The sequence below is a fragment of the Pseudochaenichthys georgianus genome, chromosome 23 (genome assembly GCF_902827115.2).
Source record: "Pseudochaenichthys georgianus chromosome 23, fPseGeo1.2, whole genome shotgun sequence".
In the NCBI taxonomy this organism is placed as follows: Eukaryota; Metazoa; Chordata; class Actinopteri; order Perciformes; family Channichthyidae; genus Pseudochaenichthys; species Pseudochaenichthys georgianus.
Window position 1 is genome coordinate 8,677,054 of NC_047525.1, and position 25,531 is coordinate 8,702,584.

Consider the following 25,531-nt stretch of genomic DNA (forward strand, 5'->3'; position numbering starts at 1 on the left):
TCCGTTAGAGCCCGGAGCAGCATTAGTTAAGATGTCAGTTCACTATGACATGTGGAGTGAGAGTGGGTGATGAGAGGAGGAGGCAACACAAATCCATTATACTGGTGACTATAAATGCTTTCTCAAATGCAGAAAATATAAACAATTGAAGTGATTTTTGATCAAACACAAATGAGGTTGAATATTAATATAGCATCAAATACCAGAACTAGAAAATATTTTTTGATGAGCAAAGCATTCTTTAATATTGTTTAACTAAATAATGATATGTGGGATTATGTTCGTTGCTTTCAAATTAAAAGAAGTTATTTTGGGAAATGCACATGTTTTCAGATGATAGGTTGATATTGCTTACTGAATGTATTTGTGCTAAATAAAGACTAAGGAAATGTTTAGCTTACAGTCACTTAGCATGAAGACTTTTATAGGGGGTTGTGTGTAAGACTATTTAACTATCGAAGCGTCATGTCCATTCATGAAGGTTTCACTGACAAAACCGAACTGTTGACTTTAATTAAATGTGAAATCTGTTGACATAATACATTGAATTATAGTCAATATTTCCGTTTTTTTCTTTGTTGTTCCTATTACTTTAAAAACCCCTTGTAGGTGAGTCCTTCCCCTGTGTTGTAACTTCTTTTCTGGCAGCAGCTTGTTTGGAATACACTGTTTGAATTAGCATCAGCAGCCTCCATTGAACACGATGGAGAAAGTGACTGGTATAGTCACAGGAATTAAAACGTCACAGGGAGAAGACATCAGAGAACTGTAACAGCATCACAGTGATCTCGGTGAGAGTGTCTAGCACTAACTGTGTAGGAATGGCTAAAAAATAAAAAAGAATCAGGGGTGTCATTGTGGGGGTCTTGTAGATATTCTATTCAACTATGGATTTACTTTGCAATTGTTTTTACCTCACTGTCTCACACATGTTCTTGCTGCCGCTACAACAATCGATCACTGGACAGGTATCTTTGGATAATGGCTTCTAGACTGTGACCAGTACATCCTATTAACTATACTTTGAGCAGTTAGTGTCTTTCCAACGCCCTTCACCAACGCAACTTTCACAACGAATATTTTGTCACAATGGAAACATCAGTAATCAGTAAGCAATTTGAATTTTTAGCCATAAATATAGAAGTGGCAAAGGGTCAACAGGTCATGGTGGTGAATTGTTACAGACCCCCCTCAGCTGTCAAAGACTCCTTGTCTTCACTAGCAAATCTTTTATCACAACTAGACTACAAGGAAATTGTGCTACTTGGAAATTTAAACTGGGACTGGTTAACTGCTGTGTCAGAGGATTTTAAAAACCTTTGTATCTCATTGAATGTTACTCAGATTGTAGACAGTCCCACTCGCCCAAATATTAAGTCCCCTAATAAATCCTCCCTAATTGATCTCATTCTAACCAATGTTCCCCATAAATACTCATCTGTGGGAGTATTTGCAAATGATCTGAGTGATCACTGTGTTGTAGCCACAATTAGGGACACTAAGGTCCAAAAGGTTAAACCTCGCATTATCATAAAGAGAGACATAAAACATTTTGTGGAGCAGGGTTTTTTACATGATCTGTTTGATTTTGATTGGGGTAAAATCGATCTGTGTGCTGATGTGGAAACCGCATGGTCTTATTTTTATCTTGGTTTTATGGAGATCATTGATAGACATGCACCCCTGCGTACATTTAGAGTAAAGGGACGAGACAATCCTTTGTTTTCTGCTGAGCTGTCCAGTCTCCTTCATGAGAGAAACAAGGCCTGGGCAAAGGCTAGGAAATCAGGCTCAGAGGTAGAGTGGCTGCGTTTTAGGCAGCTAAGGAATAGCTTCACTTCAAATGTCAAAAGTGCAAAGTCGAAGTACTATTTGTCAGTTACCACAGAAAACCTAAATAATCCTAGGACATTTTGGAAAGCAATAAAATCGATATACACCGGTGAGATCCGTAATGAGTTACCTCCGTGCCTCACCACAGCATCTGGCACTATATCAGACAGGGCTACTATGCTAAATTGCTTTAATGAGCATTTTGTGTCCTGCGGTTCTATGTTTGATTCTGTGACTAACTCTGCTTCTGTGAACACCACCGTCTGTGACTCTGAACAATGTGGTCTGGAAAACCCTTTCAGTTTTACTCCTTTTACTGTCAATGTTGTTCATGAAGCCTTATCTAAGCTAGATCCTAGGAGACCGGCCGGCCCGGACAACTTAGAACCTTTCTTTTTAAAGAGAGCTGCAGATTTTATTGCTCCACCTCTTACTTCTCTTTTTAACCTCTCCCTCAGCACAAATACAATTCCAATAGTATGGAAGTCTGCTTATGTCTTGCCTTTACTGAAAGGAGGGGAGGCAACTATTTTAAATAACTATAGGCCAATCTCTAAATTGTCAGTTCTGGCTAAGGTGCTCGAACGCCTAGTGAGTGAACAGGTAAAGGAGTTTTTATGTATAAATGATATCCTGTCTAAACATCAGTCAGGATTCAGAAAGAAACACAGCACCATCACTGCAACAATGAAAGTGGTGAATGACATTACTAGTATTTTAGATAATAAGCAGAGTTGTGCAGCTCTATTTATTGACCTTTCCAAAGCGTTTGACACCGTTGATCATCGCATCTTAAAGCAGAGGCTACTCAGTATAGGCATATCCAGCCATGCAGTGGGGTGGTTTGTGAACTACCTCTCTGAAAGGTCTCAATGTGTTCATTTTGATGGACTGTCTTCTGAGTGGTTACACATTTCTAATGGTGTACCACAAGGTTCTGTTTTAGGACCACTTTTATTCTCCATATATATTAACAGTGTAGGTGATAATGTGGATGAAGCTACTTTACATTTTTATGCGGATGATACTGTGATGTATTGTGCAGGTCCCTCCATTAAAGAGGCTGTTGTTAAATTACAGGCTGTTTTTTAAATACCTTGGTATCTGGCTTGATGATTGTCTTACTTTTAAACTTCAGGTCACTAATCTGCTTAAAAAGCTGAGGGTTAGGCTAGGGTTCTTCTACAGGAACAAGTCCTGTTTCTCATTTGAAGCCAGGAAAAGGCTAGTCACTGTGACCTTTTGACCTGTGCTGGACTCTGGTGATTTGATCTATATGAATGCACCTGCCCATTGCCTGGAAAAGTTAGATGCTGCGTATCACAGCGCTCTGAGATGTGTTACTAACTGTAAAGCACTTACTCTTCACTGTACCCTGTATGCCAAGGCAGGTCTGCCTTCACTAACTGTACGGAGGCTCAGTCATTGGTACATGTTCATTTACAAAGCCATGTTGGGTAAACTACCTTTTTATATCTGCTCTCTGATCTCTCGACGAATTGAAAGTACTTATTGCCTGAGATCTCATGATGTTGTTTTATTAAATGTGCCAAGTGCTAGGACTGTCTTAGGGAAGAAAGCTTTTCGATGTGCAGCTCCACTAAACTGGAACAGTCTGCAAACCTGTTTAAAACTGAGCACTCTGGTTCCCCTGCATCATTTTAAAACTCGGCTGGGTGACATGCAGCTTGATACTCATGGTACCTGTCACTGTAAATAGAGTTTTGTAAACTGTACCCTGTACATTATGTTGTATGTCATCCTTATTGTTGTTCTGTTGTTTTTAGAAGAGATCTTTTGATCTCAAGGGGCTTTCACCTGGTTAAATAAAGGCTACAAACAATCTTAATCTCATCCTTCAAATATAAAATGTTCAGACTTCCAGTGACCAACAGTTGAGGTGGAGGTAAATACCATCATCCCTAAATGGCTTAATTTGAAACCCACCTCACTGATGGCGAGGAGATGAAGATGAGGACAGGTGATCACATAGTGGTGGTGTTTTACACACTTCATGTCACAAAGTCTCAGCGACAGCAAGCTATTCATTGGTTGGAAACACATCTTTTTTCAGCATTTGCTTTCTGGCACCCTTTGTATTAGTGCTGCTGTGTATTAGGAAACAAAAGCGGCTTGTATAACTCCCGCATTGTGTCGACTCTCTGAATCAGTCTGCCTTTGTTCGTCTTCGGGGAGTATTATTCACAGAGAAGATAGCTGCAAGGAAACTGTCTCTCCAGAAAGAAAAAGGCCTTTTTCTCAAACATAGCAGAGAAGTAATAAAAAAGTTTCTTGTAATGATGCAGTAAAGTCATCCACCTCCCCTGTTTGTTTTAGTGGTCTCCACAGATGCTGGTGTATTGGATTCATACTGCAGCTTGGGGGGCTTATGGCAGCTGTAAGGGGGGGATATTCTGAGGGTAAATGTAGTTTTGGCAAGGGGAAGAAGAGTAATTGATTTTGGAGCCTTTTGCTGCTCGTGTGTTTTGCTGTTTCACTTGATTGCCAGTGAGTTAACTGAAGAGAGGCACAGCAGGACTCCACCCTGTGTGCACAAGAACACAGCTTACAGCGCAGAGCCGTGTGTGATTGGCCTATCTCTCAGAAGAAAAGAGGATTAGAGAAACCTCTTATGTCTGTGCATGAGTGTGTCATCAGACCCTGTGTTTGCACCAGTGTGTGTGTGTGTGTTGAGAGCAGGTGCACGCCTACCTGTGCACAACATACCAGATAGTAAGGTGGAGTAAGGACAGCAGGGGAGCCTCTGCGACTTTAAAGGTATTTTTAGTCCACAGTGTCTCGTTTGGTCTGGAGAAATTGCCGTCGGGGGGGGGGGGGGGGACTGTTAGGCTGCTAATAGGAATTTAGAAAGGCTCAGTGCTAATTCACCAGAAATTAAACATCACGTGCAGAATAAGTCGTCACTCGGGAGCTGCCTCACCTCACACACAACAACTGAAAGGAAGCATACTCCTGCGCGATTACACGGTCAAATAAAGGTATGTAACTTATTTCTGCTTGTCTTAGAAGTAACCATTTCGTTTTGGATAGAAGAGGTGATTATGGAGAGAAAGCTCTCTAGGGAAGGTTCTAGTAGCTTTGAGCTAACCCTACTACAGGGGAAAGAGCTGTTGAGGTACATGTATACGTAACAGGTATCATTGAGGTGTCTTTGGTGAGTTGTCTTATTGCATAAACCTGCACATGTTTTTGTTTAGATGGATATTATTCGTTTGTGTACTGTTAGAAACGGCCTTTGTGTCTTTACCTGATGCCCCAACTGTGTATTCAAATTTAATGAACACAGTGCAGTGTGTGTTATCTGGTTACCAGACTCAGGTTACATTAGCCAGGCTGCTCAGCACAAATACATTTCACACAAACTGATAATGTCATATTTAAATGCATTGGTAGGAGAACATACTGCTGTAGTGTAAGTGCAGGTGTACTATTACTATACTTCATTTCAGAAGGAAATATATTGTACTTCTTGAACAACATTTATCTTAGCGTTAGCCACTAGATACATTTAAAAAAAAAATGAAGAGGCATTAATAAAGATTCACTACAACTCTACCTTTTTGGCTTGTGAGACCGTACATGCTATTACGTCAATAATATAATGTCACATAAAATAATACTTCAATAACAGGCAGCACACAGCAACAGTTCTTTCTCTTTTGATATGTTCAACACATTTAGCGGACAATATTCCCTCATGTTGACTTTTTCAGAATTGGTAATGCCTCCTTATTTGGGATATGATAGTTCTATAGTGTGTGTGTGTGTGTGTGTGTGTGTGTGTGTGTGTGTGTGTGTGTGTGTGTGTGTGTGTGTGTGTGTGTGGGGGTGTGTGTGTGTGTGTGTGTGTGTGAGAGAGAGAGAGCGAGAGAGAGAGAGAGAGAGAGAGAGAGAGAGAGAGAGAGAGAGAGAGAGAGAGAGAGAGAGAGAGAGAGCATGCATCATGTACGGGCTGCTTCCGCCTCACAGCGTAGAGACAATCTGGCCACGCTTCAGCGATCAGTGGGAAGAAGAGGAGGTGCACTACACACCATCATTTATCACTGGAGACAGAGAGCAAGATTCACCTCGGCCTACACATAGACTATGGTGAGGAGGAGGAGGAGGAGGAGGAGGAGGAGGAGGAGGAGGAGGAGGAGGAGGAGGAGGAGGAGGAGGAGGAGGAGGAGGAGGAGGAAGGACGAGGGAGATAAGAAAGACAAACATCTTTATTCTAAATATGCAGATAAAGAAAGGAGAATTGGAGAATTGGAGAATATTGGCCGGGAAGAACACAAAGCATAAAAGGAAACAGTGAAGATGAGGATTGAACAATATGACCACAACACTTTCTAAAGTCAACAACATGTGACCATTTCCTCTCGTCTTCTGTATTATGTCATGATATTTGCTCTTGGGAAATTAAAAAGATGACTGTAAATATGAAGATAAAGTATACATTATCTTCATATTTACAGTCATCTTTTTAATTGGACTTTTAACATGGTCTAGCTATATGGTTAGCTTAGCGTAGCAGAAATACTGAACAAGAGAGGGAAAACATTTAGCCTGGCTCTGTCCACAAATATGCCTGCATATTTCTAAAGCTCACCATTTAACATATTCTTTTTTAGTTTTTATGATCGTACATGTTCTGGTTTTACCGTAACTTATGTGAAGCACTTTCTTTCCTGGTGCGTTATGTTCCCGAACATAACCCACATAAAAGTCAAGTAAAGCTTTTATTTGTGAGAAATTGAGAACTGATCAAGCATGTAACCCTGCCGAAGACAAAGCAATGCCAACGTTAGCTTAGTTTAGCTTAGCATGAACAAATCAAAACTTGGGAGAGCTTCAGGAGAAGTTTTGGCTAACTTTGAAGAGATGTAGGCTAGCTGTAGCCTTTGTGCTAAGCTAAGCTAACCATCTGCTAGTTGTAGCTTCATATTACTGTGCGGAAATAATTGTAATAAAATGTCGAACTCCTAGAAAATATGCAACAATGTACTTGTTGTGCATTCCGTCATTAATTCAAATTGTGCTATTTTGTTTTTTATATATTTGAAATGGCTCTAATCGACCCGCAAGGACCTCATCATGGTATGTCATATCCACTTGCATCACATCTGACATTGTGTTTAAAGATGATTTGTTGTGAATCCTTAACGCTTTTATTAAGAAGCTTTTCCATGTAGGAAGACATAAAGGATAGTAACACACACATATTGGCCTTTGATCGGTTCATTTTAGGACAGACCCCCCCCCCCCCCCCCTGTCCAGGTACTGAGGGCTCTGAGATGGTGTAGAAGACACATCTGCCTCAGAGCTCCGCAGACGACACAGCAAATGAGCACTCGTTGTCATAATGCAACACATCAGCTTGATGTACAGCGGAGGAGACGTGTTTGAATATCCTACGTGTTCCAGGCGACTGGCTGTGCATATTCTCAATACAGTGGAGCTACATTTACTATAGGTCTGTTCTGCGTCCATGTTCAGTATGTAATGGCATTGCCCTTTATCATTTGGTGTGAGCGTGCTGATGCATTCTGCAGCCTCTGTATTGTCTTCTCATCATGAGCTTTTAATATTACACCGATTTGATCACATGCTGTGTTTGCTATGGTAACCCTAGCAATCTTCACAAGATGAGACCAGATTAAGAATTCATTATGATGAATGTGCCTACAACCTGATGTTCCCACATGCTTCTGCCAGCTTTCACATTTGAGAATATAAAAGATCGAGATATAAATGAGCCATCTAGAGAAAATAGAACAAAGCAGAGGAGATATTATTCATGTTATGAGTCATCTGAAGACCTTCGCAGATGTTATATCTGCGTGTTTGAATATTTTATGGCAGCAATTTCCCCTAAAATGTGATGGTATTTTGAAGTGAATTGCTATAAATGTTTTGTTGATCTGTGGACTAAATGGCTAGTATTGGATACAGATGTTACTTATTTTACATACCCTGGGAAATAGATTATTCATCCTGGGATATAACACTATGAGAGACTTTGTATTTTGAAATCTGGGGTGTGTGTTCATACAGTATGAACCTCCACCTTTCACTGGAGCCCCAGATATTTGACCTAAAAACGACTACCCTCTTCTTTTAGTCGTTCTACTTTAAAACCACAATATAGGTCTTCAGAAAAGCATACATAATCTCACCTGTTCACCTGCTTGGATTCTTTAAACAATAAAGCCAGACACGTTGGGCTGAGTAAGTCCCCTTTAAACATATTTCCCCCCGCTGATGTCTTCTGATCACCTGTCAGGCGGTTGTAGTGTGCGTAAAGAGAACCAGTGTTACATAGGAAACCACGGAAGAAGTAAAAGTTAGGTGTCAACATAAAAGCTTTACACATATTTATTGGGGTTTACGATAAATGCAATGTTTAGATGGTGGATTAAAACTAGAAATGTTAAGTGACACTTTGACATATTCCATTCATCTGGTAGGCTACACCTATGGTTTAGTCTCTGTGGAGAGTCGTAGAATGTGTGTATGTATTAAGGTACCATTTTGAGGTTGTCGTTAATTAGCCTGCATGTTAAGCATTTATGTAGTCTAGATTATATTATTTTAAATATAATTAGTACATTTTTGGCAATTGCCTTGGATTTTATTTTGTAAAACCTACCGGAAACCACCGTGTGACTGTGAGCAGTAGTAAGACGGAGACCCCCTCACGGAAAACTGTGGTAACTGTGGTGTACAGCTGCAGAGATGCGCGACACAGAAAAACAAGGAAAATGAGGGAAATGGAGGGAGATGACAGGAGAGGACGGTGACCACTGAACACACACCATCTGAGAATGTTTCCACACACCGAGGAGCACCGTCGCCGCTGCGCACTTCGGACATAAAAACGCGGACAGGGCTCGGATCGTACATTGATCCGAATACAGGGGACGGGAGGGGTCGATCATGGGGAACGAAGCGAGCCTGGAAGGAGGCGAAGGGCCTCTGTCGGGGCTGCCGGAGGGGCTGGCACCTGACGGGAAGGGAGGCTTCGTCCGGGTCCCCGAAGGGACTCCGGTCAACCTGGGCGACCTGAGCGAAGAGCAGAGGAGGCAGCTGGCCGCCGCGATGTCAAGGGCGCAGGGCAGGCAGCCCGGAGGCGCAGCACGAAGGCAGGGTTTTGTTACCAGCATTTTCCCGTGCTCTTAAATACACACTGCTACGAGAGAGAGGAACGAGTGGATGTGTTTTGGTTGTGTGAAGCATCATTTGGAAAGCGTCTCAAGGAAGCTCGTTCACGCCCATGTTGGAGCCTCCTAAGAAATAATTGTATTCTGAGAGCTCACCATAATGGCTTATTATCATCTGATGATATGCATGACAGAAAAAAAGGTTTCTAGCCTAATACAGCTCTAATAGTAGCTGGGCAAGATACGCTGCCGCTTTGGCCATTGTGTATCAGCTGTTTGTACAAGATGCACAAGCCTCGCTCAAACTGCTCGACATCCGATTGTTTTCTTAGATTGAACGTGTTAAATTAGCCTGAATTGGTTTTAGTGTCCACGGTGTTTCTCTCTGTGTGAGGGACACACCTCCAATATTTGTGCGAAATTTTCGAAATGCCTGCTGGGTATCAAATCTGTCAAGCCCAGAGCTTTTTATTTATTTTTCTTTCTCATCTGAATGACGTGCGAACACCCAACTAAACAAACCCTCCACCTTTGTCGAATGTCTCCCTAATATTACCAACTAGAGTTCTGAATCTGGCATACATTGGATTTGAATCGGATGTATGGAGACTGTGATGGGCTGTGGAGAGCTGCCAATGAAAACAATGTGCTGCCAGATCCACGATACTTTAGATGTTGAATGATATTTACATGATATACAGTAATATGGAAATATTCCTCAATATCAGACACAATGACATGATGTACATCATTTTTCATTGGCTCCGATTTGGGGTAGACTTGTATTTATATCTGAGCTGGAGACTGGGGGAGGGGTGCATCAATATTAATATGACTATTAATAGCACAGCAGTGTTAATGTCATCACCCATAGTAGACATTCCTAATGCTGCTGCTTTCTGATATGTCTTCATTTCAAAGTAGGATATCATCTTGTGCTGTTGAGGCCTTTTCCTTTTGAGTCTTGTCGCTGTCCTTGGTGCTGAAAAACAGCCCGCAGGGGATTGAAGCCCAGGCATTGCAACAGCAATACTTACAATGTGTGCAGGGCTCCCACAATGCAAAGGCTTCTATTACTCAGTACCCACTGTAAAAAAATAAATAAAATTCAAATGCTGTATTCATTACTGCATTAAACTTTATTGCCTGGTAATGTAATGTAACTCACACAATGACAGAAGCACTATAGGGACTTTCAAACTGCAGGCACTAGGTCTGTATGTTGCATTCCCACGTCATACAATAGCACAACATTAGCCCATTAGTGCATTGATGCATTTCTCTAAGGATGCCGTTGACTTTCACGCTTGTGCTGAGCAGTGTGTGTAGGTTGTATGCTGCCTCTCAGCCTGAGCTAACAAAGATGTCTCATCTTACCCCCGCGGAGGCGAGCATTTCCCTTTCTATCTCACTGATCTACACTCCATGTCATTCAGCAGTATTCACTTTCCTGTCAGCGTTGCCCCGGGGCTGCTCGCTACACATTCTCTGCTCACTGATGTGTTGAAAGGGCCTGAGATTAACAAAGGGCTATGTTGATGGACTTAGCTTAGCACAATGAAGCTACATTAGAGGGAGAGGGGTTAGCAAACATCCTGAGCAATTATGTGTGAGATGGAAACAAAGCAAATGGAATGAAAAGACAACTGATACTCAACGTTTGTAATATTTCAGACGGCATTAGTGTTTTGTTTATTATAAGGCTTATTATTCAGCAGAGACAGCTGGTTAAGATATAGTCAGAGGGTGGCCATCAAATACATGGACATGCAAGGATAAGGTAGGGAAAAGGAGCTAGAGTCTTAAACTCTCATTAATAGTTGGCTCTGTTTTAATTGAGGCTCTGGGTCAGCTGTGTGGGGTTATAAGATGTTCTCACAGTGCTTATCACCCACAACATAAAAACCCACATTAGAAATAAAATCACTGCTAACTAATCTGTGTTTTTCTCTTTTCCAGACCGTCAGCATCTGATACCCAGCGTTCCCAGCAGGTAGGGGCCTCCAGGGGCCCTACAGGTCTCAGTAAGAGTCGCACTGTAGACGCCTTCAACCAGGGTCCACCAGGAAAGGCCGCTCCGGGCCGCAGCCCCTCGTCCCTCAGCCTTTTTGAAAACAGATTCCGGCAGGAGCCAAAAGACCCAGAGAGCAAGTCCTCCGGCATGTTTGGCTCCAGCTTCCTGAGCGGGGCCAACCCCCTCAGTGCCATGACCTCCTCCGTCTCCTCCTCCATGTCCTCCATTGGCGACACTGTCACTATGCCCAAGTTTGGACTGTTTGGGGATGAGGCGGAGGGGGACGCAGCCGCAGCGCCTGAGTCCAAACAGGGAGGTAGGCCCCCTGGCAAGGGCCCTCAACAAGGGCCGGGGCAAAAGGGACCACAACAGGGAGGACCTCAGAAACAGGGTCAGGGTCCTCCTGGACAGGGGCCAAAGCCAGGGCAAGGACCCCCAGGCCAGGGACCAAAGCAAGGTCAGGGACCACCAGGCCAGGGTTCAAAGCAAGGTCAGGGACCACCAGGCCAGGGACCTAAACCTGGCCAAGGTCCACCTGGGCAGGGACCCCTTGGGCAGGGTCCCAAGCAAGGTCCAGGGCCTCAATCAAGCCAGGGTCCACCTGGTCAAGGACCTAGGCAAGGCCAGGGACCACCCGGCCAGGGTCCTCCTGGCCAAGGACCCCCAGGACAGGGACAGAGACAAGGACAGGGACCACCAGGACAGGGGCCACAATCAGGCCAAGGTTCTCCTGGTCAAGGTCCTCCAGGGCAGGGACCAAGGCCAGGACAGGGACCACCAGGACAAGGGCCCAAATCAGGCCAGGGTCCTCCTGGTCAAGGTCCCCCTGGGCAGGGACCAAGACCGGGACAGGGACCACCAGGCCAGGGGCCCAAATCAGGCCAGGGTCCTCCTGGTCAAGGACCTCCTGGGCAGGCCCCAAGGCAAGTTCAGGGTCCGCCAGGCCAAGGACCCCCTGGGCAACAAGCCCCAAAACCAGGTCAAGGACCACCAGATCAAGGTGCCAAACAGGGGGCTCCTCCTCAGCAAGGACCTGGAAAGCAAGGGCCCCCAGGTCCTGGGGCTCAACCTGGGGAGCCAGCTAAGAGCGGAGGGTCTCCTGGTCAGCAGGGGGCTGGAAAGTCTGGAGGGGGTCCCTGTCCTCTGTGTAAGACCACCCAGCTGAACGTGGGCTCTAAGGACCCCCCCAACTACAACAACTGCACCGAGTGTAAGAACCAGGTCTGCAGCCTCTGCGGCTTCAGCCCCCCCGACTCAGCGGTAGGTGTCAGATTTCAAATGATGATTATTCAGTGATGAACACAATTGCAGTATCTCACCATGTACACTGGGCTTGATCTCATAATAGAGAAGACAGTCCATGTATTGAGTCAGGGAGTGGGACATTTGGATCTGTGTGTGAAATATCAAAGTGCCAAATCAAGTGTGCTAGATAGCCATTACACTGCAACTATGTCATTCTTAAACATCTATTACTCTAATCGTCAGAGACTAAACTAAAGTGTTTATGGCAAAAAGTGAATGTTGAAAGTTGAATCCACCTTGTCAAATTGAAAATCAAATGAGTAAAATAATACGATTTCAGAAATAAGATCAAAAATAAGAATTCGTACTCTATTATGAAAGCCCACATTAGCCTGTTAGCAGCACGTTGCTGTTCTCTGAGCCAGGCGGGAGGAGTGCATCTCATGAGAGTGGCACATTTGAGAAACAGAGGGACCATATGGACCCGGGAATGTTGACCAAGGTGACTCATGTCATGGCCACAGGAAGAGACTGTGCCAGGCAGTGAGGACACTCCGTCACACGGGGACTGTAAGCACTGGTGGGCCATGACTACAGCACAACAGAATGCCCGGTTCCTTCTGCGTAAGCCTCTTCTGGGGGCGTGCTATTATGCAGCTCTATGTATTTCTGTGTGCAGTTACAGTATCCTACACTGTTTACACATTATGCAATGAGTATTACACCCACAAATACACACATTGTTTTGAGTAAGTGATCCAATAGTCAACATTGTCCCTTTTTAACACTGGTTTGCACACACTGAGATACCCTACACATCGTGGTGTCGCCAGGCTGTTTGGGAACAGGCGTTCAGATATACTGTGTGGGCAGAACATAGACGATGAAATGTATTTGCTAAGCTGGTCCAGCATTTACAGAGCCCATGCTGAATAATAAGAACAAACATCATTGATACATGAATAGTATTACAAATAGTAATAATAGTTACAAATATTCCCCTTGTTTACACACTTTTTTATTTTTGCTGAAATAAAAGGATCGTTTAAAAATCCCAGGGTTTTTCTGATTTAGTTCTAAACAAACATTTATTCTATAACTTTCTGGACTGATGAGTATTTATGTAACCGTTGGCCGATTTAAATTCTCTCATGTTGTAAATAGGCAATTTGGCGCGGGAAGAAAGGATTCAGCAACTTTTTTAACGCTAATTAGTGTCTTTATTTTACACTAAACAAAATGGTTATTTTAGGGTATAATTAGGTATGCCTGTAATTAGCCATTACACATGCCGTTGATGTTTGTGTCAAATCTAACCCATCTTTTGTTTCCTGCGCAGGGCAAAGAGTGGTTATGTCTCAACTGCCAGATGCAGCGAGCGATGGGCGGTATGGATCCCCCCGGCATGACGAAGCCCAAACAAGGCTCGGCCCCGCCCTCGCCCCAGAGACAGGGGCCTGGCAAGCCTGGCAAGCTGCTGATAAGGCAGCAGAGTACCTCCGACCAAGGGTTAACACCTCCGACCACACCCAGGCAGAAATCCCCTACCTCTCCTGGGCCGCTTTCCCCGGGCTCCTCGTTGGGAGGGTCCCCAAAGATCGACCCCAAGACGGGCCGTCCCATTCAGACCAAGCCCAGTCCCCAGCAGTCTCCAGCTAAAGCCAAGCAGGAGTCCAGCTTCTTCGGGAGTTTTGGAGGTATCAGTCTGGGAGGCTTAACAGACACCAAACCTGCGGGTGCTTCTCAAGCTACCGAGTCTGTTACAGGGAAACTGTTTGGAGGGTTTGGCGGTTTGAAGGACTCACCGAAGCCTCAAGCGCAGACTGCCCCAAAGCAGGAGGAGTCGGTGGCTGGGAAGTTGTTTGGAGGTTTTGGAGGGTTGACAGAATCAGCTAAACCTCCCGCCGCTGCTTCTCAGATGTTCAGTTTTGGTTCTTCACTCTTGAGTTCAGCAACCAATATCGTCTCTGGAGAGGAAGAGAAGAAGCCGGCAGTATCTCCACCAGACTCTGGACCAGGTTCCCCTATGGATTCTGAGCCTGGTTCACCACCTGACTCCCCCTTCTCTGCTCCTGGGTCGCCTCCTGATTCGGACTCTGCTCCTGACACTCCACCTGCTAAGTCCAAGAAACCCCTCAGAACCCTTTCTGTGGAGCAGGGGGAGAAGGGGCCAGCAGCTGAACCAGCACCTGCCCCTGACCCAGCACCTGCCCCTGACCCAGCTACCAAGGAGAGCTGCCCTCTCTGTAAGACGGAGCTGAACGTCGGATCAGCAGACGCCCCGAACTACAGCTTCTGCACCGAGTGCAAGAAGACAGTTTGCAACCTTTGTGGATTTAATCCTACTCCCCATTTAGGAGAGGTAAGAACTTCATTTCTCTTAAGCTTCCTGTGCCTTCAGCACTCTGCACCTGCGAGTAATTTATGCAATCTGTCGTGTATTAATAGAACGCAAACATCCTCTCGATGTTTCATTGAAATAGGTCACCGTAAAGATACCATCAGGAGGATGGGCTCCGTGTTTTCCCCACAAGCACATTGCAAAGTACTCTGAAAGGAGGATAGCGTGTTATTATTTCAACAAAGTACATACATTTACACCAACTTACCGTCGCACACATTTGACTTCAGTAAATGTGATCAGTTGCGCTGCATTTTAACAGTCTCTACTACCAAGCTTTCTCTAGGCGAGAGGTCAGCCTGAAGGATGCATGAAATAGTTTTGAGTGGACGTCTCATCATCAAAGAGCACTTCCAACAATTGACTCTTAAACTGAATACTAAGCATGAGTGTGTGTGTTTCTGTTTCAATATCTGCTTTGTGTGTATTCTTATTTGACCGAATAGAAAAAATTTCTTCCCATTGACTATACTTTTATTGTGACATTTGTTATAAGCTTTTTTGAAGTGTGTAATGCTTGTATGTTTGCTTGCTAGTGTTTGTGTATGAGTGTGTTCTTTGTCTTTGTTTGTCTAATGATGACGTGGAAACCTAACACTTTAGGCCGTCTTATCTCCCGAGGTGTGGGGACTGGTTTCCCTGTGTTCCTGTGGTGTTCTGTCTCATATGGAAGTAACACGGTACTTCGCTGAGCAGATGGCACTATGGTGTAGGATCAGTATATGATGTGAATATAGGCCAAAGAGTGCTTTCGTATGAGTGGGTTTTCAGCATGCAGGCAAAACAGATTTACATATGCTAGTCTAAATATTCCATATGAAGTACCTTAGTTATTGTCTGCTTTGTCCTTTGATTATCTTTTCTGACATGACCATGTGATTTAGGGTACAGCTTTATCCTGTATTGAGATATGAAATCACAACTTTGTCAGGTGGTGGTTTCAGTGTGGTGATCTGCTGTGTAGTCCTGGCTCTATTAAGAACCATCTGGAACACAGAATATAACTATAGCAAAGCTTAAGACATGTTTCTATTTAAGTGTTATTGAGTACGCATTAAAGGTGCTGGTCAGCTAATTATTTAGTTTGAATTCATTCTCTTGTTATTAGAGGCTAGCTTTACCCCCTCTTTTCCTGATGTTGTGCTAAGCTAACGTATCATGTAACTCAATTTCTGAAAATGTCTCACTATTTCTATGCCTGTTTGACAAAGACAATCTGGAATATCATTCCTGTGTATGCAAGTGTGTCCTTCCATGCCACATTTCTAATGTATAATCACCAAAATATAACGTAGAAAGATAGAAGTTCTCCCCTGACTCATTGCTAAACTAGCACTCCAAAACAAGATGGCCGCCATAAAGACGACAATGCTTTACGGTCTGTTTCTTTTTCTGTAACCTTAATTTGCACACGCTTGCTGGTTTAATGAGCAGCTGAACACCACAATCACTTAATTGAGGCCAAGCATGGGGAAATATGTAATTATGCTGAAAGAGATGGGCATCCAAGCCACTGATGCTCTAATTGGATATAGATCCTTTCAACACCATGCTGTTTCAAAGCCAGAACTGCCAGCCAGTAAAGAACGATGTTGTTACAAATTGATACCGTACAAGAAGGATGAATAATATTTGACTCATCTAGGACTGAATACAGTAAGAATATAATGAGTATAAAACAGTGTTACCTTGTAAATCCTGGCTGTAGGAGACACACACAACACCTTGGTTGAGTCATCGCCACCCCCCCCTACATACTGTGCCTCGCTTCTTTGTCATTGGCTGTCATAATGCCAGCTGTCAGCAGGGGTTCACTTGCTGACGCATGTGAGTGTGTGTACATGAGTGTGTGTCGGAACTGAGCAGTATGTTTTATAAGCAAGACTGTTGAGATTGTGGAGTCTGGGCAGGGTGAATACAGTGTGTGAGACTTTGAGATCCATGTCCTTCCATGGGTAGGGTTAGGGTTCATGCATACCGTATATGTCTGTCAACATGCGCGCGTGTGTGGGCGTAATCTCTGATGCTTAGAAGGATTTAAAGTACAGTAGGAAGCCAGTCATTTCTATCGAGGCTTGATCCTTGAATCCTCATCAATACGAGTCGTGAAAATAGGCTCCTTAGAAAAAAAGCAGTCACCTTCTTTATTTTCGTCTTTCTTTTGTTGAGTCACCTTTTTTTAATAATCTTTTTATAATTTCCTTCTGTTTTATGTATTTAATCTTTTTAAGGCCTAGAGGAGACACTCTGGATAGCAGCAGTGTTGTTTGTGCTTATTCTCCTCTTAACTGCAGTGTTTCTGTCAGACTCTCCCTTAGTGGTGCTATCCCTTTGCCTTTTTCACAGTCGCTCCTTTTGATGTAGGGAAAGTCTGTCTAGCACGGCTCAGTGATGTCATGTTGCCCTTATCAGTACTGAGTGTGCTCGTTGGAGAAGTCTTACGTAAAATGGGAGAGGCTCCACTTTGCTATCAAGCACACATGAAAGAAACTAAGCTAACAGTGTGGGTTGCAAGCTAGATACATCCTGTACCACCTTACACCAAATAATATATATAATAATAATATTAAATAATATCCCATCTTTCTGACCAAACTCTCTGGAATATGGAGAGTATGGAGAGTATGATCCAATCATAGATACAGTGACTTAGTTAAGAGTTTCGTTTTTCAGTCTGACATGTGCCCCATTTTTTTTTACATCATTTTAAATTATGATTCATTTTGAGTTTACAGTCATGTTTTACTCACCAAGAGATAATGCTTTGCTGTAATACAGTATATATCAAATGGTCTCCTTGGCCTTAATTATTTAACACTGTACTGTATGGCTGAAGAAAATGTTCTGGTTTGCTAATTTGCTGTCTTGGCAAGAATGAAATGTGATAATTAAAACCTTTTTTATGTCTGTAAGCTAAATATGAAGAAGCAGCCGGTTAGCGTAGCTTAGCTTAACATTTTTATGAATCTTTATTGTTTAATTCATGGTTTTTATGTTTGATTGTATTTATTCATTTTGTCTTATGTATTTTATTTTATTTTGAACGCAGAGGGTTATCATTATTTATTTTTTATTATCATACCTATGTTACCTCCTTGTGTCCCTTTAATTCATATATTAGGTTTTTTATGCTGCATGTGTTCCAAAAGGTTTTACCATTTGACCTGAAGAGAATTTATTGCGCTTTAAGCTGCACCTGGGGTATGAAAAGTGCTATATAAAGCTTTATATTCGTAATAATAATACATAGATAAAGGAATAAGTTGGGTAGGTAAGAATGGAGAAACCAGCTCGAGTGCGCTAGAATTTGAAAGTACGCAGCCGAAAAAAATCTGCCCCTTCCTTCAGACTTCCTTACAGAGCCCCTCCTCCAACACACACGAACACGCACATGACCAATGAGGGCACGAGATATTCATCCAGTTATTTTAGCCGGGCCGGCTCAGATGATTGGTCGTGCTTTTTACAGCGCCACGCCTCATTTATTGTGAAAGCATTTCATATATTCATTGCTATAGGGATGTTAAGAGCATTCCATGGAATATAACAAAAAGTGTTTCTGAAGTGAATTACCTACCCCACCTTTAAGGCAAAACATGGTTATAGTCAGGGCTGCACATAACTGGTGCACAGGTGCGGGAAAAAATTCTCGCTGAAAAAAATTCTTCTGAAGCTTTAGACGAATCTTCCACCGCTTCCAACGCTTCTCTGCCCATTGACTTTGAATGGGGATGACGTCACTTTGCCTTGCTTTTCGCCGAACTGCATTGTGGGGGAGCGAAGCGAAGATTTCCAGGATTTCCAGGATTTCCAGGATTCAAAAGTTGAGCAATGTTCAACTTTTATGTAAATCTGACAGTAAGCTGGGAGAACCAGACCGCAGTTCATTTTTTCATATTCCAAACGAGAAATTACGGGAGCAAATCACCCGGTTCTTTACGACCAGAACTATTAACGGGATACAAACCGGAGGAACCAGGCATGGAGGGAGGTGGCAGAGACAGTGGGTGAAACTGGTTGGGGAGTTTATATATATATATTGCTCGCATAAAATCCCCGGGGTTTTTTGCTTTGTATGTCGGGGGCGGGAGATTCATGTGATTGGTTGTTGGTCGCATTGCTCGCAAAAAATCCCCAAGCTGTCAGACACGCTCCAAGATTTTCAAGATTTTTGAAAAGCTGCTGTGTGGACGTACCGTTAGTGATGAAAATGGGGGATGTTGGCTTATCTGGCACCCGCAGCTCTCAGCCAAAATGCTTGGGAGCGAGGGAGGGTGCACCGGTACCAGCGCTGTTGTTATTAGCATCTGGTGCTAGCTGCTCTAACGGAAGAAGAAGATGTTTCTACAATACTGTGGAGGGAGAGTCCTCTCCAGTCAGACTGAGGCTGATAACTCCAGCTCAGTGAGGTAAAGGACTCTGAGTGTTTAGATAGTTCACTTTAGTCTAAGTTATCTCAGTGGGTCTCAAACGTTTTGATCACAATTTATGTAAACACATATTTCCAAGGCACTCCTTTATAATTATTGGGATAAACAGGTTTGAAATCATTCCAATGTATACTATAGGACAGTAACCAAAAACATCCATACAAACTGGAAAGATTAAAAAAAAGGCATAAATATATAAATGTGAAGGTAAAATAAGATATGAACAACAAAAATAAAATAAGTTACATTCACTTGTTATTGGCTATGGTAGGTTATTGGTTATGGTCACATACTTATTTAATTACATCCACTTGTCTAAGATGACAACAGAGACTTTCGACCCAAACCCAGCTGTTGACTTGTGGATGCAAGCAGCTAATCACAGACTCAACCAGAGAGAAAGAAGTATGCCTACATCATCAGCTACCATGTCTGACAGAGAGGAAGACAGTGAGGAGAACAGTCAGGAGGGAAGTGATGACAGCTTGTAGGATTACTGGTCGTGCTAATGTTGTCTTGTGTTCACCTCTGCATGTGTGTTCTGTGTTCACCTCTGCATTTGTGTTCAGCGCGTTTGTCTGGCAAATTTAGTCAAGACCCCCTCAAAAGTTATTTCATTTTAAGGATGAGCACCAAGCAACATCTCCAGGTGCTCCTTTGAGAACCAGGGCAAAACAGTTATGTGCACCCCTGGTTATAGTAACGTGTGTTTCGAATGACTAGATCTCAGTTAATTCAATGTGTTCAATGTGTGTTGGTGCTTGCATGTTTTCGATGTTTAGACCCAAGACTTGCAGCTCACATCTCTGAGGCTTGTTACGCCCACTCCCTACGTGGTGTTCCCTGTGTCTTCCTCCCTCATTGTTATTCTGTGGCCGTGTTGAAAGAATCACACTACCTTGCCACAGTCTGGATCCTCCTGAGTCTATACTGGCAGAAAAAGGCATACTTAGAATATAGAATTGAATCGGAGGGATGAATCCCCTCTTTAATGGTCACACATGCAGCGCACACACCACACACAGGGAAATGTGGCCTCTGCATTTAACCCATCCTAGTACCAGGAGTCTAGTACTAGGAGCTATTGCACAGCACCCGGGGAGCAATGCGAGTGGGGGGGGGAAGGGGGGTGTCCGGTGCCTTGCTCAAGCGCACCACGGCAGGGCCCAGGAGGTGAACTGGGACCTCTCCAAGTAGCAGTCCACACTCCATATATGGTCTGTTCGGGGACTTGAACCGGCAACTCTACGGCTCACAGTCCAAGCCCCGACTGACTGTGCCACTGTCGGACAACTTCACAGTCATACATGCAATACACACATGTGTACACAAACAGCCTAATTCACACACACATGAAGTCAAGGCTCTAAAAAAGCTCAGCCTGGCATTGTTTGTTTTTCTCTTTACATAATCTGTCCCATCTTGCAAATGCAATCCAAATGTGATTGGTTTTGTGATTCATGTGTTTAATCCAGGCTGGTCTGTATCTGACACCATACGGTCCAGTTGCCTCACAGCTTTGCCATCACTTGCCCATGAGGCGGAAGTGTACAGAAATAGCCACAAAAGAGTCACAAAGGGGAGAACACAAGCAGCTGTGGAGCAGCTCTCTCTCCCTCTCCCTCTCTCTGTTGGGATCAGGGGGGCACAGGTTCAAACCCCACTGCAGTCAGCATGTCGTTGTGTCCCTGAGACACTTCACCCCAAATTGCTCCTGTGGGGATTGCCCACAGTATTGAGTATGTAAGTCGCTTTGGATAAAAGCGTCTAACAAGTAACATGTAATGTAAACAAATGTAACGTCACTTAGACAAAGGCACTGTTTACCAAAAAAATCTTTAAAGGTCCCCTATTGTACTCTTTTTCCACAATATATTATAGGACTCAGATATATACAAAACATGTCTCGGAAGTGTTTGGCTTGAAATACCAAACAGATCGTGCATTGTAGCATCCCATAATCCCCTCTGTCGTCGCACTGTTTCAAAAGTGCTGATTCTGTGTCTGTAGCTTTAAATGCTGATGAGCTGCTGCTGGCCACGCCCCTCAGAGAGATGATTGGTTAAAAAAACCACAATGGTGCTCTAGGAGGAGATTCAGGTGATAAGGTGGGCGGGCGTTACCTTGGTTGGTTATTGGCTAATGGTTACACAAACCAAAAAACCATTGTGACATCACAAAGTGACCAGAATCTGATCTGCTCATTTTAGGTTTTACATAAATGGATCAGGACAAAAAGAGAGAGAATCTTTTTCCTGAAATGTTCAGAATGTCTACACAGAGGGGACACATGTTGATGTATAAAAGACATAAAAAAGTGGATTTTGCTTAATAGGTAACCTTTAAAAAAAAGACAATGTTGACGGTACATTGTTGATTTAATGTGTGTGTGTGTGTGTGTGTGTGTGTGTGTGTGTGTGTGTGTGTGTGTGTGTGTGTGTGTGTGTGTGTGTGTGTGTGTGTGTGTGTGCACACGCAATGCATTGGTCTGTCTGCTGGAGAAGTGTTCAGTTCATTTACAGTAGTGTGAATGCTGGGACATTTACTGTTAACATCATATATCCTTGCTTTGGCTGAGTGATTGCACACACAGGGTGAATGAGTAGTCTTGTTTGCCCTATTTACCAGGTCCAGGACCCTGTTCAAGCTGTGACAAGTGGTTTACCATTGTTTTAGAAATTGCTGTAATTGAAATGAGCCGTCCTCAGGCTCTGCAAACAGCCTCTTCTCTTTCTTTTTAAACGGCTCACCCCGACAGCTCCACTCCATAATTAATTTAAATGACTCCTTTCTAATTTTCTGGTGCTTGCAAAGGGCTACATTTTAGCCATTGAGCCCTTAGTGCCAAAAAAGGGTGGGTGGGGAAGAAAGCCAAGACATCATGTGTGCCAGCACTGAGCCCTGCTTAGACTGATAATACCTCATTCACACCAACTGTGTTTCAGGGCCGGTTCGGAGCTGGAGCTTGAAAAGCACCGGATGTTCCTGTTCACACCGCAGCAGAGCAGCCTCTTACAGTAGCTCCGGAATCCGGTTTGTTTCAAGCTCCAAGAAATTGTCAGGCTAGAGCAAAAGCACCGCATACGTCGAGGCGGGGGCAGGGGGCAGAGACAGATTAACTCCTGAACAACAACAAAAAGCCGGCGTTTTATCCAGTTTGTACACAACGATGGAGAAACTTAACAAGCAGCAGTGGTCCACTGAAGAGACCAGCTACCTACTGGGAGTCTGGTTTTCCGAAGAGGTACAGAGGAAGCTGGAGCACAATCGGCCATTGTCGTTGTTGTCGGTGTCAGCTGTGAGGGGTTTCCGCAAGGTTTGGCTTTAAGAAGCAGGCACGCAAACGGTTACGTCATGACGCAAACGATGACGCAATGACGCAGCACCAGTCGGACTCTGGGCGGTGTGAAAAGAGCCTCCGCTAAACCGAAGAACCGGTTCTGAACTTGAAAAGCTCTAGCACGGAGCTTGAACCGGAGTTGTGTTGGTGTGAATGAGGTATTTGAGGCAGGCAGAGACACTGACACTCGATAACACAAACATTCTGGCAGCGCCCTCATCTAGTTTGCACAGGCTGTTGTATTTACATCCTGACTGCTTGCCCCCTGTAGCACAGAGTGACAGCAGAACTTCAGTTTAGAGTTTAAAAAGCAAGTGTCTGACTTTGACATCTCCCTAATTGATATTCAATAGGTGCGACCAACAACAAAGCCAGGATTAGGAAATGGCTCTACCTCAAGAAATCATTTCCATGCATTAAAACCTGAGAGGAAAATATTTTTTCTCACACCTTTCATCCTTATTGGATAAAAATGGAATGCAGCTGGAATGCACTTGTTGGATTGACAGATAGAAACGATCCTGGTCACAAATTGCCCTTTAAGGTCTCTAAATATACTCTTGCATAAAACACAACACTATACTAGAACAAAGTAATGAAAAAGCACAGAAAACAGAAGAGACAAGAGAGAATACTGTGACATAAATACAAGTCTGGCAGAGGAGTCAAGACGATAAAGAGGGGGGGGGGGTCACAAAGGATGTGGGTGCCAGGTAATGCCGCTCTAAGCAGTGCAGACCACGACAACCTGAACATTGTGCTCCGTCGTGACTCACTCCTCTGAGCCACATTAAGAGCACCTATAGGCAGTAATGACTGTCATTGCAGTAACATGTGATGAAGCAGGAATTGGGATATCATGCAGTAGTGTAAGAAGGAAAGCTGTTTTATGTGGCTGTGTAGGGTTGATTAAAGTCTGTGAGGCAGAGTTGCATGTAACTTGTAAAATCATGTTATATTTCATGTTAAAATGCCGTAAATGTCAATACATGAAATGCAAAATGTTCATATACAACATACAGTATCATGTGGTCCTCTATATGGCTGTATGTAATGAATGTATACAGATTACACATTAATTAACATTCTCTGAAAGGAAGCATATGTATTGTGATACCTAGACTCAATATGAAAATATCTATCTTGCTGTATGCAATCTGTATAAAGGTGCCCGTAATGTACGACACATGCAGACAGATTATGAGGTGGGTTGCAGATAAACACACACAGCTCCAGACAGGAAGTGCCCTGAAACGAGCGACAATCTCCTTAATCCCTGGGCTCAGAGTAAATAAAGGCTCTGTCTCACACCTCTTGATTTGTGTTAGAATCCCTAGACTCATACACACTAACGCACAACTATTTCTCCCTTTTTCACTGAGCTGGCACTTTAATATCAATCCACAATGTAGACACACAATCTGACATTAGTTAAGAGAGAACAAGTATTGTACTGTAAGTCATCAGTGAGATTTGAGTTGGGTAAAAGATGGATTTGTTTCCAGAGAATGTTTGCTCAGATGGCTTTTTGTGGTTTCCTACAGCACTCTGCTTCACTCACATGCATCTAGGATCGGACCAGTACAACCACAGCCCACTAGTGCTGGTAACTAAGCTGCTGGAGGTTAAAAGTACTTTTCTCAGAGGCTTTTTGAAAGAACAATTTGATTTATTCAACTTACCCCTCTTAGATTTGGCTGCTCATTTTGGGATTGAAGCCAGCATTATCCTGGTCCAGTGCCCAGTTTTTTCCAGCCTTAAGGCTATCACTGCCAGTGCCCACATAACATTTAGTTTCATGACTCAAACGAGCATTACAACACACACGAGCATGGTTCATGTGTAAAGGGCGCATACAGCACATTGAACCGGAGATTGGAACATCTATAAGAGAGAGATATTTATTAGGACAGAGATCTGTTTTGGCTTGTGAAGGAGCTGATGCTGTGATGTTGCTTGTGCATTATAATAATAATACATTACATTTATAAAGCGCTTTTCCTTGTGCTCAAAGCGCTTACAAGCAAGGTTGTGTCGTTGGATGAGGTTCATAGAGGTAGGGGGGGGGGGGCAAGGTTGTTGAGGGCTTTGAAAGTGAAAAGTAATATTTTAAAGTCAATGCGGTGTTTGATGGGGAGCCAGTGGAGGTCATGGAGGATAGGGGTGATGTGGTCGGAGCGTTGGGTGGAATGCGTTTTCTGTGACCTGGTTGACGTGAGGGAGGAAAGTGAGGGTGGGGTCGAGGATGATGCCAAGTTTACGGATGTGAGTGGAGGGGTTGACAATGGAGCCATCGATGGTAAGAGAAAAATCTTGGGTTGAGCGGGTAAGTGAGTTTGGGCCAATGATTATAAGTTCCGATTTGTCACAGTTAAGTTTTAGAAAATTGTTTTGCATCCCAATTTTAATGTCAGTGAGGCAGGTGCTGAGCTGGGAGTGTGTGGTTGGAGAAATTGATTTTATTGAGAGGTAGAGCTGTGTGTCATCAGCATAACAGTGGAACTGGAGTTGGTGTTGACGGAGGATTTGTCCAATTGGGAGGATGTAGATGATGAACAGAAGGGGACCAAGTACAGAACCCTGAGGGACGCCATGATTGACGGGGGCTGTGGGGGATTTGGAGTTGTTAATGGAGATGAATTGATGTCTGTCAGAGAGATAGGATTTAAACCAGGAGAGGGCAGTACCGGTAATTCCAATGGAAGACTGGAGGCGGTTCATGAGGATGGAATGGTTGATCGTATCAAATGCGGCTGTTTGGTCAAGGAGAATGAGAATTGAGAGGGAACCAGAGTCAGCAGAGAGGAGAATGTCGTTGGTCACCTTGAGTAGGGCAGATTATGTGCTGTGGCGAGTACGGAAACCAGATTGAAAAGGTTCATGAAGGTTATTGCAGTCCAGATGGGATTTTAGTTGGGAGGCAACAGTTCGCTCCAGAATTTTTGACAGGAATGGGAGGTTAGAGATGGGCCGGTAGTTATTGAGGGAATCAGGGTTGAGACCAGGTTTTTTGAGTATGGGAGTGACAGCAGCGAGTTTCAGATCAGGGGGGACGAGTCCAGTGGACAGAGAGGAGTTAATGACTGTGGTGATGATATGAGTGAG

General features: G+C 43.7%; 1 protein-coding gene across 1 annotated transcript in view; it reads left to right on the forward strand.

Moving 5' to 3' along the window:
• Positions 1-8,556: 8,556 nt before the first annotated feature.
• LOC117468437 (protein piccolo-like) overlaps positions 8,557-25,531 on the forward strand; it is a 78,130-nt gene continuing 61,155 nt past the window's right edge. The window contains 3 exon segments of the mRNA XM_071201735.1: positions 8,557-8,967; positions 10,987-12,270; positions 13,595-14,617. Of these exon segments, the coding sequence (XP_071057836.1) occupies positions 8,773-8,967; positions 10,987-12,270; positions 13,595-14,617 (2,502 nt within the window). The 5' untranslated portion in view covers positions 8,557-8,772.